Genomic DNA, 12,337 nt, shown 5'->3' on the forward strand with positions numbered 1-12,337 from the left:
CCTCTGCACTGTAATCATCTCCCTAAGAACTTTTGCCTTGCAATGTTGCCATCTAATCATTTTAAGGAAAGTAGTAAGTAAGGTGGCAAAGCCTCATTGCACCCATGGGCAGTGCAGCTGAGAGGCTGTTTTTGCTGCTGGTTCTCTCTGTCTTGGTCGAACATTGGGCAGAGACTCCATTGGCAAGAACTTTCCACGTGTCTCAGTACAGCCAAATGTTGTTTCTGAGATCCTGACTATCAGGTCCTCCATTACTTCAAGTCCTGTGTGCAGTATTCTCACATTTATGGCCAAATCTGGTCATCTGAACTCTTCCCTTCTCAAGAAAATGCATTAAGATAGCCAGCAAACAAACCACCAGTAAATTTCAGTGTTTGCAAATTGCTGGTGAGCTGCTGTCCAGGTTTGATAGTTCAGTCTGATGGGGCTTACAAATACTTTATTTTTGCTGAGAACTCAATTTCTGGAGGCACAGTGTGGAAAGAACACTTCCTGCTGTAGTCACCCCTCCATAGTCTCTGAGCATTGGGTGGCTCAGGTCTTCCACTGTTACTTGCAGGTGAAGGACACATTCCAATTTGACAGGAAGAACAAAGTGTTGTGTTGCTATGGGCAAGCAGAAATTGAAAACTTGCTGTTTTACATTGAAACTAGTTCTTTGAAATATTCAGTCCTAATTCAGAAACTATTATTTGAAATATAGCAGTCACAATCTTGAACTGCTCAACAAGCTTTAAAGATCCAGCCTACTCCCAACTTTCTATTCTTAGATGAGAGGTAGTTGGCCTATGCATGCAAATGAAGTTATTCGGGGTATTTTGGTCAAAATGTCTTTGTGACACATGGATATGTGCATTGAGATTTATACTGTCACCTCTCCAAACCAGCTAGTGTAGAAGGTGATTTAAATCTGGGTGAGATGGGTGATGTGGGTAAAGTAATCAGCAGCTTTCTTGTGCATTGATTTTTCATATAGTGTTCTCTTAGTAGAAATCAGCAGCTATTTTTCCTTTTTAGAGCATGTTGTTGATGTATGCTGATATGTTGGAAAGTACTGAGCACAAAATCAAAGGTTGTGTAGCAGAGCACCTTTTATCTTGGATTGATTCCTTGCATCAGCTAATGGAAAGATGGATTTGCTGACCTCCCTAATTGAGGTGACTAATAATACATTTTTGCAGAAAAGCTCCTAATCTATTAACAAATGCATATAGATGCTATTAATTTGAAAATATTAGACTTTCATGCATATGTAAATGTTAAAATTCTCTTTCCCGTAAGTGCCATAATAATTTATAATTACTTTCATGGGATGAGAGGTTCACAGAAGCTGAATTTGGCACTTCAGCACCTATTTCACAGATGCAATTTAGAAGTAATCTGTACTCTGGGTGAAATTGGGTGTGTTGTATACACAGGCAAAATGGGATAAGATTAAGTTCTGTCCTTAAGTTCTATCATGGCTGGCCTGAATATAGATTAGTTTGATGTTCGGGTATTGGCTTTTTATTTTTTTTCCACAGAAACCTTGTGCACAAGGATCCGTTTTATCAACACTGACAAAAGAAGCTTATGCTTGCCAGACAGGGGGGGCAGAATCTGCAAAGAATTTTCTTACTGTAGTGTATGAAACTGCAAATATGCAAATATGCTGTTTCTTTAGCAGCATAAGAATAAAAAATCAAAGCTCATATTTGTAAATAAATAAAACATGGTGTTTAAGTAATGTAATACTAACCCAATTTGGACAGCCTGGTGGAAACAGAGGTTAAAGTCAGTATGTAAATTGAGAAATTTCAAACATTTGCCCTAATCCCAAAATGCCTATTCTCAAGAAAGATGAGGGGCACTTAAAAAGAATCCAGTTTCTTAGTTCCAGGATCATAGCATGCTGACATTCAAAGGGTGTGAAATGTAGATTCTCAGAAGATTTGTGTGAGCAAAAGCTTTTGAAGCTCGGTAAACTACTGATGTAGAAGTACCTACCTTTGGAAATGTAAACTCAGAGTAGCTGGGGCTTACTGATATGACTTCAAAAATAATTTTCCTTTGAGTTCTTGAGTTCTAGTTGCCTACTAGACCATTTCTGGTGTCTGACAGAGAGCTGAAACTCCCTTAGGAAGTCAGAGAACTGCCAGAATTATGTTCATAGCTAAAAACTGATAAATGTGTGCTTTTCAGGATTTTAACAGGTTTGCCTATGCCTAATCAGATTTTTTTTTTCTTACCACACAGGTATGTGCACAAATGTCTTTAGAATATTTAGAATGTGCACAAAATTCTTTTTAGAGTAAGTCTTGTTTTTACTGTGCATGAGATATTCTATAGAAACTGCCCACATCTATACTTTGACCACAGAAACAGCCTGCCTTGATTCTTGGGAAGCTGCTTCATGTTTACCACAGATAAAATCTTGCGTGTGGTCATTTAGCACTGAGAGCTGGTGTATTGCACTTACTGTGTTTTACCTTGCAGCCTTTTCATGGCTGTGCCTGTACACTGTCTATGAGTTGGTTGCATTGCAGGCTGTTTCTGATCTGCTTCCTTTAAGACTCTAAATTCATTCCTGTAGGTTTGTTTGGGGTTTGTTGGGGGTTTTTTTGTGCAAACAGGAGCAAAGGAATGAGGCTGCTGCACCCTGCCTCCTTAAATGGGTCATTTTGTGTGAGTCTAGTTCAGCTGACAAATGTATTACTGACAACTTAAACTCTTTATCTATAGCACTTTTTTACTATCTTGCCTTTCTGCTGTCTCAGAGATAATGCAACATAGGGTTGTCTTTAAAATACAGGTCCTTTTCTTTGACTCCCACAAATGAAATCCTATTAAAATCATAGCAGTATTTGTATCTAAGCTTAACACTATAAAAATCACCCACTCATTTCCATTTAAATCGGGGTTTTGAAGCCCCTGATCCATCTTACAGGGAATATGTAGCATTTCTGCAATCAGCAAGTTCTGTTTCTTCACAGCCCTGCTGGACACCTGACATTAGCCCTTTTCCCAATGTCTTTGCGTGGGCTGCAGCTGAAATGTCAGCAGGGACTCCCTCAGACAGCCAGGCCTTTGCTTCTGCAGGGCATTCAGCAGAATCCATTTCCCAGAAATGCTGCCAGAACTTTAACTCTTTGAGCTTGGGAGGTTGTGATTTCACACAGTGACCAAATCCTGTTCTCTACCATTTTGCATCTGGTCTCTTTTGAGCTGAGTGTGGTTCATCCTCTTACAAATGTTTGAAATGTTTTTGTTGTAAGAAACATGAGAGTTATTGTCAGAATGCAAAAGTTTGTGCATGTGGATTTGCTGGCAAGAAAAACACCTTCACACTCTCATTTTCTGGTGATGTACATTTGATGAATAGACCTTACAGAATTGTTCTTCTGAAATAAAATATATCATAATTATTGTATCTTTCCTTTCTAGACAAATAGCATTGTACTCGTGGTGAACTAAAAACAAAAGTAAGGCATTGTTTATAGGTACTACAAGTACATTTCAGACCTGCAGTGCCTTTTGTAGCTAAAAGCTTGTGTACCTTGTCTTTCTTTGTCAGCTGTAAAAATAATTGGCTTAAGGACAGAGTAGCTGTAAATTGGCATCTTCCAAAACTTAGTGTTTGTTTGATTAACAAATTACATTTAGTCTCTTTTTGAAAATTTTGTGGTTTTTTTATTCCTGGGTTGGATCCTTGAAAATAAATACAGAACTATGTGATATATAATAAAAAAAAGGAAACGTGTTGTTGTGGTTTAACCACAGCCAGCAATTAACTACCACACAGACACTCACTCTTTCCCTGGTGGGTAACAGTGGGACAACTTGTGGGTTGAGATAAAGACAGTTTATTAGGTAAAGGGAAAGCATGAGGGATTCATTCCCTAGTTCCCATCATCAGACAGGTGTCCAGCCCTTTCCAGGAAAGCAGGGCTCCATCCTGAAGTGATGGTGACTTTGGCTGTCAGATGCCATAAATCCAGTATCCCATGCTCCTCTTCCTTCCCCCAGCTTGTACTGCTGAGCACATCACCTGGTCTGGGGTATCCCTTGGGTGGATTGGGATCTGCTGTCCTGGCTTTAATCCCTCCCAAATTGTCATGCTCCCACTCACTCAGGGTGGGGTGAGAGGCAGGAAAAGCCTTGACTCTGTGCAAGCCCTGCTCAGCAATAACCAAAATATCCCCGAGTTATCATCAGTGCTTTCAGCACAAATCCAAAACACAGCCCCATGCCAGCTACTAGCAAGAAAAACAACTCTACCCCAGCCAAAAGCAGCACACCTGTCCTGTGTGTGTCCAAGCACGTAGTATTTTCTACATGAAGAACAGCCTGATGGCTGAGCAGATTGGCAGAAAAGTGCCAAATACATGTGCATCAGAAAGCTCATTCAGTACAGGATGTGCTGGCTTGGTGGGTTAACAGTAGAAGTGACCAAGAAGTTTTCAGGAATATCCTATGTTTCAGTAATATTTTTATAAGAAGTTTTTATTAAATCTGCTGATTTCAGCAAAACTCTTGTTAGTTTGTTTTTGTTTTTTACCTGTGGAGTGGAATTTCTGGTTAAGAATTTGGTAAGAGTGAGATGAGATTACCCTAAGCAGGAAATAGAGTGTGAGAATTGCTAAGGGGTGTTTTGGCTAATTTGAACAATGTCCCTGACACTCTTCCCTTTATGACACACACATGTGAGGAATGCAAGCTTGAATTTTGAAGTCAGTCAATATTCAGATATTTGTGCAAAGCAGAAACTCTCACAGTCCTTTCTATAAGAATAGCTTGTTAGAGATCCACCCAAAAGCATCTTTATTGCTTCCTGACTGGATCCTCCTCTGAGTCATAAGAAGATGAGTAAGAGCTTGAACCTCTCTCTTCCAGGTGGAAGCTTTCACACCACTAAATATTCTAGTAGGACCTCTCTTTTTCTCCCTGTCCTTATCGCTATCCTACATTCTCTTGGTCATGATTGAGTCTTCAGTGTTCTCCCAGTGTCAGGGAATTTTTTTTTTAACTAGAGTTTTGCAGAATGTAACAATGCTTCCCCACCTCATTGTGACACATTTCTGTGACACTGTCACATAATTGCATGTTATGTTTTTCCCTTGTTTCTGGGAAAGAGTACATTCTGTTTCTTTTTGCTGATTTTTTCAGGTTTCTCTTGAGCATACTGTATTTTTTCTTGGTGTTCAAAAATGAAAGGAATTTTCTCCTCGGTTTAACCTACTTAGAATTTAAATAGAGGAGATTAAGGGGAACTTAACTATGGAGGTGTTTGGTGACTAGATGCCTTGCAGAACCCAGAAGTCTAATTTAGGCATTTAGACTTCTTGAATAAATTATGGGATAAGTTGTATGTCTGATTACAGTAGTTACACAGACAGTATCTGCAGTATGAATAATCTAAATCAGGCATCCAAACCCAAATGAACAAATGCATATTGGAATATTAAACTCTGTAACTTGGTAGGTCAAGCTCTGTCTTGCAAAGATGAGTTTGGAAATCCTTTCTTTAAGATTAAATTGTGATATGCTTTTTTTCTTTCAAAATCGTGGTGGTAGCAGTGGCTGCCTCCTTTTGATCTGAAATGTAGGGTTAGAATACAGGTCTTGGCTGTAGAATATCAATTGAATTTCTTTTTCTGACTGAGAAAGTTAAAATGCACATCCTCCACTTCCTTTGGAATGGTGAGATGATAAACATTTAAGTTAGTTGGAAGTATTGCTATTCAGGTCTTTCTGTTCTTATGTGTTCCACCAATTAGAATAAGAATCTGTGTTCTCTTTAATACTTTCTGTCAGACCTACTGAATCTTTAAATATTTTATGCAGAAAGAAAAAGCTTCAACAGAGAGATGAAAGGAGCTGCCTGCAGCTCTCACCAGTACAGCTGTAGGTGCAGTCCTGGGACTGATTACCCTGAGACTGCAGCAGCAGGACAGCTTTGGGAACCACATACCAGGAACTTCTCCATCATGGGCTGTACTCATACTGTAGGCTGGAAGCTCACCAATCTGCCAAGGTGTGGGAAATGTGAATTTGAGTCCTGGTAGCTGGAGGCAAAGATTGAATCGTGTTCTGCTGCTTAGAGATGTAAATTTTGGGCTGCTGGATAAAAGTCAAACTCTGTCTCTATGCTGAGCCTGGTTGGGAAGTTGACCCGTGGAAGTAATACAGGCAGAGGAACACCTGGTGCAAGAGGTTCTGTTTACACCGTGTCCTTTTAGGACTTCTGTTTGAAATGATCCTGAAGGTGCTTAGCTCTGTCAAGAGAAAAATTTGTTGGAATAACCATAACTAGAGAACTGTGCTGACAAAAATACCTTGGTGATTTTTACATGTAGTTATAATTACTAGTGAATCTCAAAGACTAGTTTTGATTACTTGAAAAAAATGGGAATCCTCAAGATTTGAGATAAGAGCATTAAATTTCAAGCAAAGTACAGGTTCATCATAATTGCTTTGTCTTTAATTACATTGCCTGCATTAAACTGTTTCACAAAAGCATGATTGTTATTTACTCTGTAGAATATGGTATTATTAAGCTCAGTGGTATTGAAAGTATTTTTACGTGTTTATTTCTAGATAGGACTATTTTTCAACAGTATTCTTAAATTTTCTTGACATCTCTAGTCAGGCCTCAGAAATTAATTATCAGTGGCTAGTGTTGCATGAACTTGGAAAATATTTTGCCTTTCTAGGATAGTTGCTGATATAAAAGTGAAGTCTAAAAAATGGATGAGATGCTAGTAAAGCTTGCCTGCTCCTTCAGGGGGAAAATTATGTTTTCTTTGAAATTATATAGAAGACAAGAAGTTTTACAAGAAAAAGTAGTTTAGTTATGATACTAGCTTGTAAAGAATATTATTCTATTATTCTGAGAATCATAAAAAATATTTGGAAAGCAGAGAAAAGAAAGCATTTTGCATACCTTTTGCATGTTGGAAAAGAGTGGGTGTCAGAAGCACAGAATAATTTTCTGTGGTGTGGTTTCCAGTTCCCTTTACCAGTTTAACAGTTTTCCAGTTACCTTTAATAATCAAGTTTGTTCTCGACTAACCAGCAGTTCAGAGAGCAGTGGGAGTTATTCCTAAGCTCAACTCTAACTTTTCTGCTAACTCCACCTCTTCATTTTTATTGGGAAACTGAATTACAGGCAGTTGCTGACCAATTGTCAGGTATTCCAAACTGCCTTGTCTTTATTTCACAGATAGATGGTTATCAGTAAATCCTGTTTGTCACTGGTATAAATTTTATTTTTCCACATCATGTATTTGAATCATATAATAGATTTTGGTTCAGTGACCCAAAAATGCCATGGAGGCATTTCCATGTGTAGGGGAAATAACTTCTGTGGGTCCAAGACACAGTTTTTGTCTGTGTAACCTGAAATGACATTTCACAGCAGATCAGATGGTAAAAATGTAAGAATTTGGTTTGGTGATTTAGGCCATTGATGTTTATAAATAACCCGAGTTTGATTCTGAGACAACATTGAGTAGAGGAAATAATGTCATTTAATTGATGATGTGGTTGTTCAGAAGAAGCTCTTTTCTCGCCTGGGAGAAAGGAAATGCTGAAGTAGCAGTGTGTGGAGAGCCAGGTGGAAGCATGTGGGAATTTGTTTGTTAGCTGGAGGAACAACACACAGCTGGGCTGTGAATAAGTAGGGCTTCTCAAATACAAATGGAATTAACTCATGTATGGAATTGTAAAGCTAGATCTAGTGGGGTTATTGTTTAATTGTAACAAAATTTGAGGATGTTTTCTCACTACTGCTGTTGTAGTCCTACTGACTTAATTGGTGGGGTATAGGTACAGTTGAGGCAAATGTTTTAATGAGTGCAGTAGGTTTTCTCTTACAGCTCAACCAACATGCATTAATTGAACAGATGTAGTGGTTTTGATTGCCTACCTGTAGTGCCTCAGTTTCAAGGCTTGAACGTGGTTCTGGCATTCTCGCTTTGTCATTTCTCCAAACTACAGTCAATAATGAAAGTTGAGATCTTTAATTAAAAAGAAAGTGATTTCTGAAAATGTTTTGGAAGTCCATGTTAATTCCCTTCAGATATTTTTTCATCTCTTACTTGAAAATAAATCTGAGCGTCTACCAATATATAAACACAACGTACCTTTTAGAACAGAGTAATTACTTGTTCTCTCACCTAATATACCTGTGCTATGTTGTCACCCAGATTCTATAGTGTATTCTCTGAAGTGTAGTTGTAGATTAACTAAATTACTAACTGACAGATATTGTGTTATTGAAGTAGAAGAAAAGGCAATTACAGCATCTTAAACCAACTACAGAGCTTTGCATTTAAGCTGATTTCAATTTTTGCCGATGCTGTAAAGGATGTTTCCATTTTCTTCTCTGCCAGCTCCTTGGCAGCCCCTGCCACCCCTGCTTTGCACCAGAATCAGCACTGATGTAGCCACACTGTCAACTCAACTGGCGATCTGGCTGCTAAGACATTTTGTTTGGTGTTTGCTGGGGCTGATTTTCAGTCATCAGGTGAAGTTTTGATCCTGTTGTCAGTGCCAACCACCTAAGGAAGGACAAATAGCAAGACTGTTCCCTTTAGTGGCTTTAGGTGAGCTGACAGTGTAACAGGAATTTTGGTTGTGAAAAGAGCACAAATTAGAGGGAAAGCACTTGGTCTAAAATACTGACTTCTGCAAAGAAAATGGGTTTGGGCTGCCTTTATGTACCATTCTGTACAACCAAACTAACCCTTTGTGTTTCTAAAACTGATTAAAGGTAAGTAACTCTGCTGTAAATACTATCTGCTGTCTTTTCATAGAATCACAGTGTGCTTGAGGTTGGTGGGAGGTCAGCTGGTCCAGCTCCTCTGCTCTGGCAAGGCCACTTAGACAAGGCCCCTGTTGCCAAGGGCCATGTCCAGACAGCTTTTCAATATCTTCGAGGCATTTTGCATAAGAATTGTGATAAACATAGTTTTGGAGCAATGCTTAAACCCAAATCTTCTTAGTTTCTCCTTTTACAAATACTTGAGTAAAATGAAGTACTTGGATTTATAGAAAGCATTAATTTTGCACCATCTTTACATTTTAGACCTCACCAGTGTGTCTCTGCATCAAGCTTGATCATAGAATCTAACTTATTCTAATACTTTAGCCTAGTGAATAGTGGAAATAGCTGTATATCAGACACTGACTTTTGTAATATAAATGTAGACCCCAGGGATCAGTGCATCTGATTTATTCACACTCAGACTAAATTGTGAGTATGTCTTCCTCACTTAAGGGAGAAGAGATGTATCACTCAGTGTGCATCTCATTGCTGGTAATCAAATCTTTGTGTAGTGTTTGTACTTCTCTGTTATTGGCTTGATACTTCTGTCTTGCAGACAAGAAAAAACATATTTATCGAAATACAAACAAGGACATCTTTGTGGGCAAACTGCTTCTCCTGTGTTGTCCCATTATATGAACCCACTGTATTCAGTCATTGAGACAGGATTTATTGTCTTGCACAACAAATTACTGCTGATCATTTGATTGCCTTCATATTCCTGTTTGTGAGGTGGTAACTTCTCTTCTGTGCTAAAATCCTCATGCACAAAATTTTACAATGTGACCCTTTTCCCTATGCAGCATTTATCCAGTTTGCTGTAGTTGTGTCTCTTCATTGCAAGCTGAAATTTCTTCTCTAAGTCAAATGGGAAATCTGTGCTAGGTGTAGAGTTACTGCTGAAGAGCTTGGGAGCCTTCACAGCTGATTAGGTTTTGTGGGTGATTTGTAAATTCTAATAGCACTGTGCCCCTCTGCTTTGCCAAGATAGTAATTCTATAGTAATTCTGGGTCTTCTTCTGTATAATTGTTCTATAGGGAAGGTGAACATTTGGAAGGGTACTGACACAAGTTGCTGAAAGCTACTGACATTTTCCTGTTTGAAACAGTCACTCTCTCAAGCTGATGCAAGTGGAAGAGTCACTCAAGCAAGAGTCTTCTAAGTGTTAAGCAACCTCTACCAGGCATTGAAAGAGGAACTTGAACTTTCTGTCGTATGACCCAGTTCCACCTCAATTCTGCTTTAAAAAACCCATTGTTGGTCTCTTGGCATGGTGGTTTCCTCTTGGTTGCTGGTTCAGGAGGTCTGATGTGGCTCATACTGTTTTCATTATTTCTCCAGTGGAGGAAATCCTCTGATTTTTTTGTTTGTTCTTTCAGCATATGCAGATGACTATCCAGGCTCTCCAAGATGAGCTGCGGATCCAGCGGGACCTGAACCAGCTGTTCCAGCAGGACAGCAGCAGTAGGACCAGCGAGCCCTTCGTGGCAGAGCTGACAGAGGAGAACTTCCAGCGGCTGCACGCGGAGCATGAGCGCCAGGCCAAGGAGCTGTTCCTGCTACGGAAAACCTTGGAGGAGATGGAACTGCGTATTGAGACGCAGAAACAGACCTTAAATGCACGCGATGAGTCCATCAAAAAGCTGCTGGAGATGCTGCAGAGTAAAGGTCTGTCAGCAAAAGCCACTGAGGAAGACCACGAGCGGACACGACGGCTGGCTGAGGCGGAGATGCATGTGCACCACTTGGAAAGCCTCCTTGAACAGAAGGAAAAAGAAAACAACATGCTGAGAGAGGTGAGTGACCAAACTCATCTCCAGTCTTAAACTCCTCTCTGTCTCCTATCCATTTCACAGTTGTAAGGAAAGAATCTTCCATCCTCTCTATAAGCTGTATTTTACATTAGATTTGATTTGTGCATATTTTAAAACTTCTTTTGGCTTCCTTGCATGTACCTTTTGGGGATTTGTGCTGTGGGCCCCACTTTCCCTGTAGTCTCTGTAGGAAGCTCTGGAGGTGAATTGTCCCAAAGCCTGTAAAATGAATTATGAATTCTTCTGTTCTATTGTTGTTAGAGAGAAAGTAGCTACCTGTATTTAGGTGAGAGTAGAGAGAGAAATCTTTGCAAGAGTAATGGATGATTGCTCAACAGTTTCCATGGAAACAGTCACCTTGCTGTGAAGGGTATTTGATGAAACTATTAGCTGCCCTGGATGCACAGCCAAAAAAGAGATTTCTTAAAGGGACACTGCTGCACACATAGTAACACCTTCTCACCATCCTTCTGAAAACAGAAAAACTATTGTTATGTCTGTATTGTACCTTAAAAGAGTACAGTGGCCAACATTCTTCACTATTAATAATTTTAAACTAATTATAACAAAATATAGTCTATATAGAACACAAATATTTTAGTAAAACAAAGGAAAATAAATGAAAAAAAATGAGTTATTGTGTAGCCAATGTCGTTACATTTTTTGATATTATTAAATGCATTTTCCTGTTGTCAACTGGTCTCCTAAAATAATCGAATATTAGCTTCTAAAAGGCTGGTAATTCAGCATGGATTATGTAGATGCACAGATGAATATGTGTGTACATGGATTCACTAGTGCTAAGATTCTGTGTAAAGATTATTTTGCATCTGTTGACTGAAGGCATGAATTGATAGCTATTCATGTGTACCATGTGTATGACTCTGATGACTGTTCTGCCCACTGGTATCTATCTCATGGTTCAGCATTTTTTGGGAAGCTCTATGGGTATAGAAGATTTTAGGCCCCTCTCTAAGAAGTCAAGAAAGCAAGGCCTGGAAGAGTTGTTTGAGATGAGTGTATGCAGCACGTAAATACCTCTTAATACCTCTTATTCATATGTTTCCAGGGCCTGACCCATAGTGCCAGTGCTCTTGCAAGCATTTATATAAGAAAGCTGGAGCCCATTGCATTTCTGAGCCAGATTTAGGCCAGATTTATTTTTTAGAGCAGTAATCTCTTGAGTGTCTGGAGTGAAGATAATATGATTCCAGAGTTTCTGCACTACAGTTTTTCCTTTATTTAGCAACCAATGATAATTCTGTTCCAATTCTTGTAACTATTTCAGGAAGAGCCTTAAATGGCTTCCATTTGTTTCTGCTCTAAGTCCAGCAACATAAATGAAAAGCTGGCAGGAGCTGTGCAATTTTTGAGGAATGCGGTTGCGTTCGTTCCTGCTGCAGATGAGTAGATGTTGCAAGATAAGAATTCTTATTTCATTCACACATATTTGGAAATCATCAGTCATTTAAATGCTAGTCCTTATGGTAAAAGACTTCCTAGAGGAGGTAGAGATGACCTACTGACTTGAAAGTGCAAATGTAATTTATCAAACGTTTTAAAATTAATTACTCCTTGCTGCTTACCCAGCCTTGATTCATTGAGAAATGTAAGCTGGGTATAATGTAATTTGTAGCTCAAACTATGGATATGATGTGGGATCCAGCTGTGTCGCCTCAAAAACCTGGTGCCATATTATCTCCTTATGGAACTAGG

General features: G+C 39.1%; 1 protein-coding gene across 14 annotated transcripts in view; it reads left to right on the forward strand.

Annotated features, from left to right (window-relative positions):
• The window catches only part of ERC1 (ELKS/RAB6-interacting/CAST family member 1), a 280,579-nt gene that overhangs the window by 49,847 nt on the left and 218,395 nt on the right, over positions 1 to 12,337 (forward strand). For all 14 annotated transcript variants that reach the window (XM_038153889.1, XM_038153893.1, XM_038153899.1 and 11 more), the window contains exon 3: positions 10,187 to 10,603. In XM_038153889.1, coding sequence (XP_038009817.1) covers positions 10,187 to 10,603 — 417 coding nt within the window. The remainder of the gene's footprint in view (positions 1 to 10,186; positions 10,604 to 12,337) is intronic.

Source organism: Motacilla alba, chromosome 1A (assembly GCF_015832195.1).
Source record: "Motacilla alba alba isolate MOTALB_02 chromosome 1A, Motacilla_alba_V1.0_pri, whole genome shotgun sequence".
Classification (NCBI taxonomy): Eukaryota; Metazoa; Chordata; class Aves; order Passeriformes; family Motacillidae; genus Motacilla; species Motacilla alba.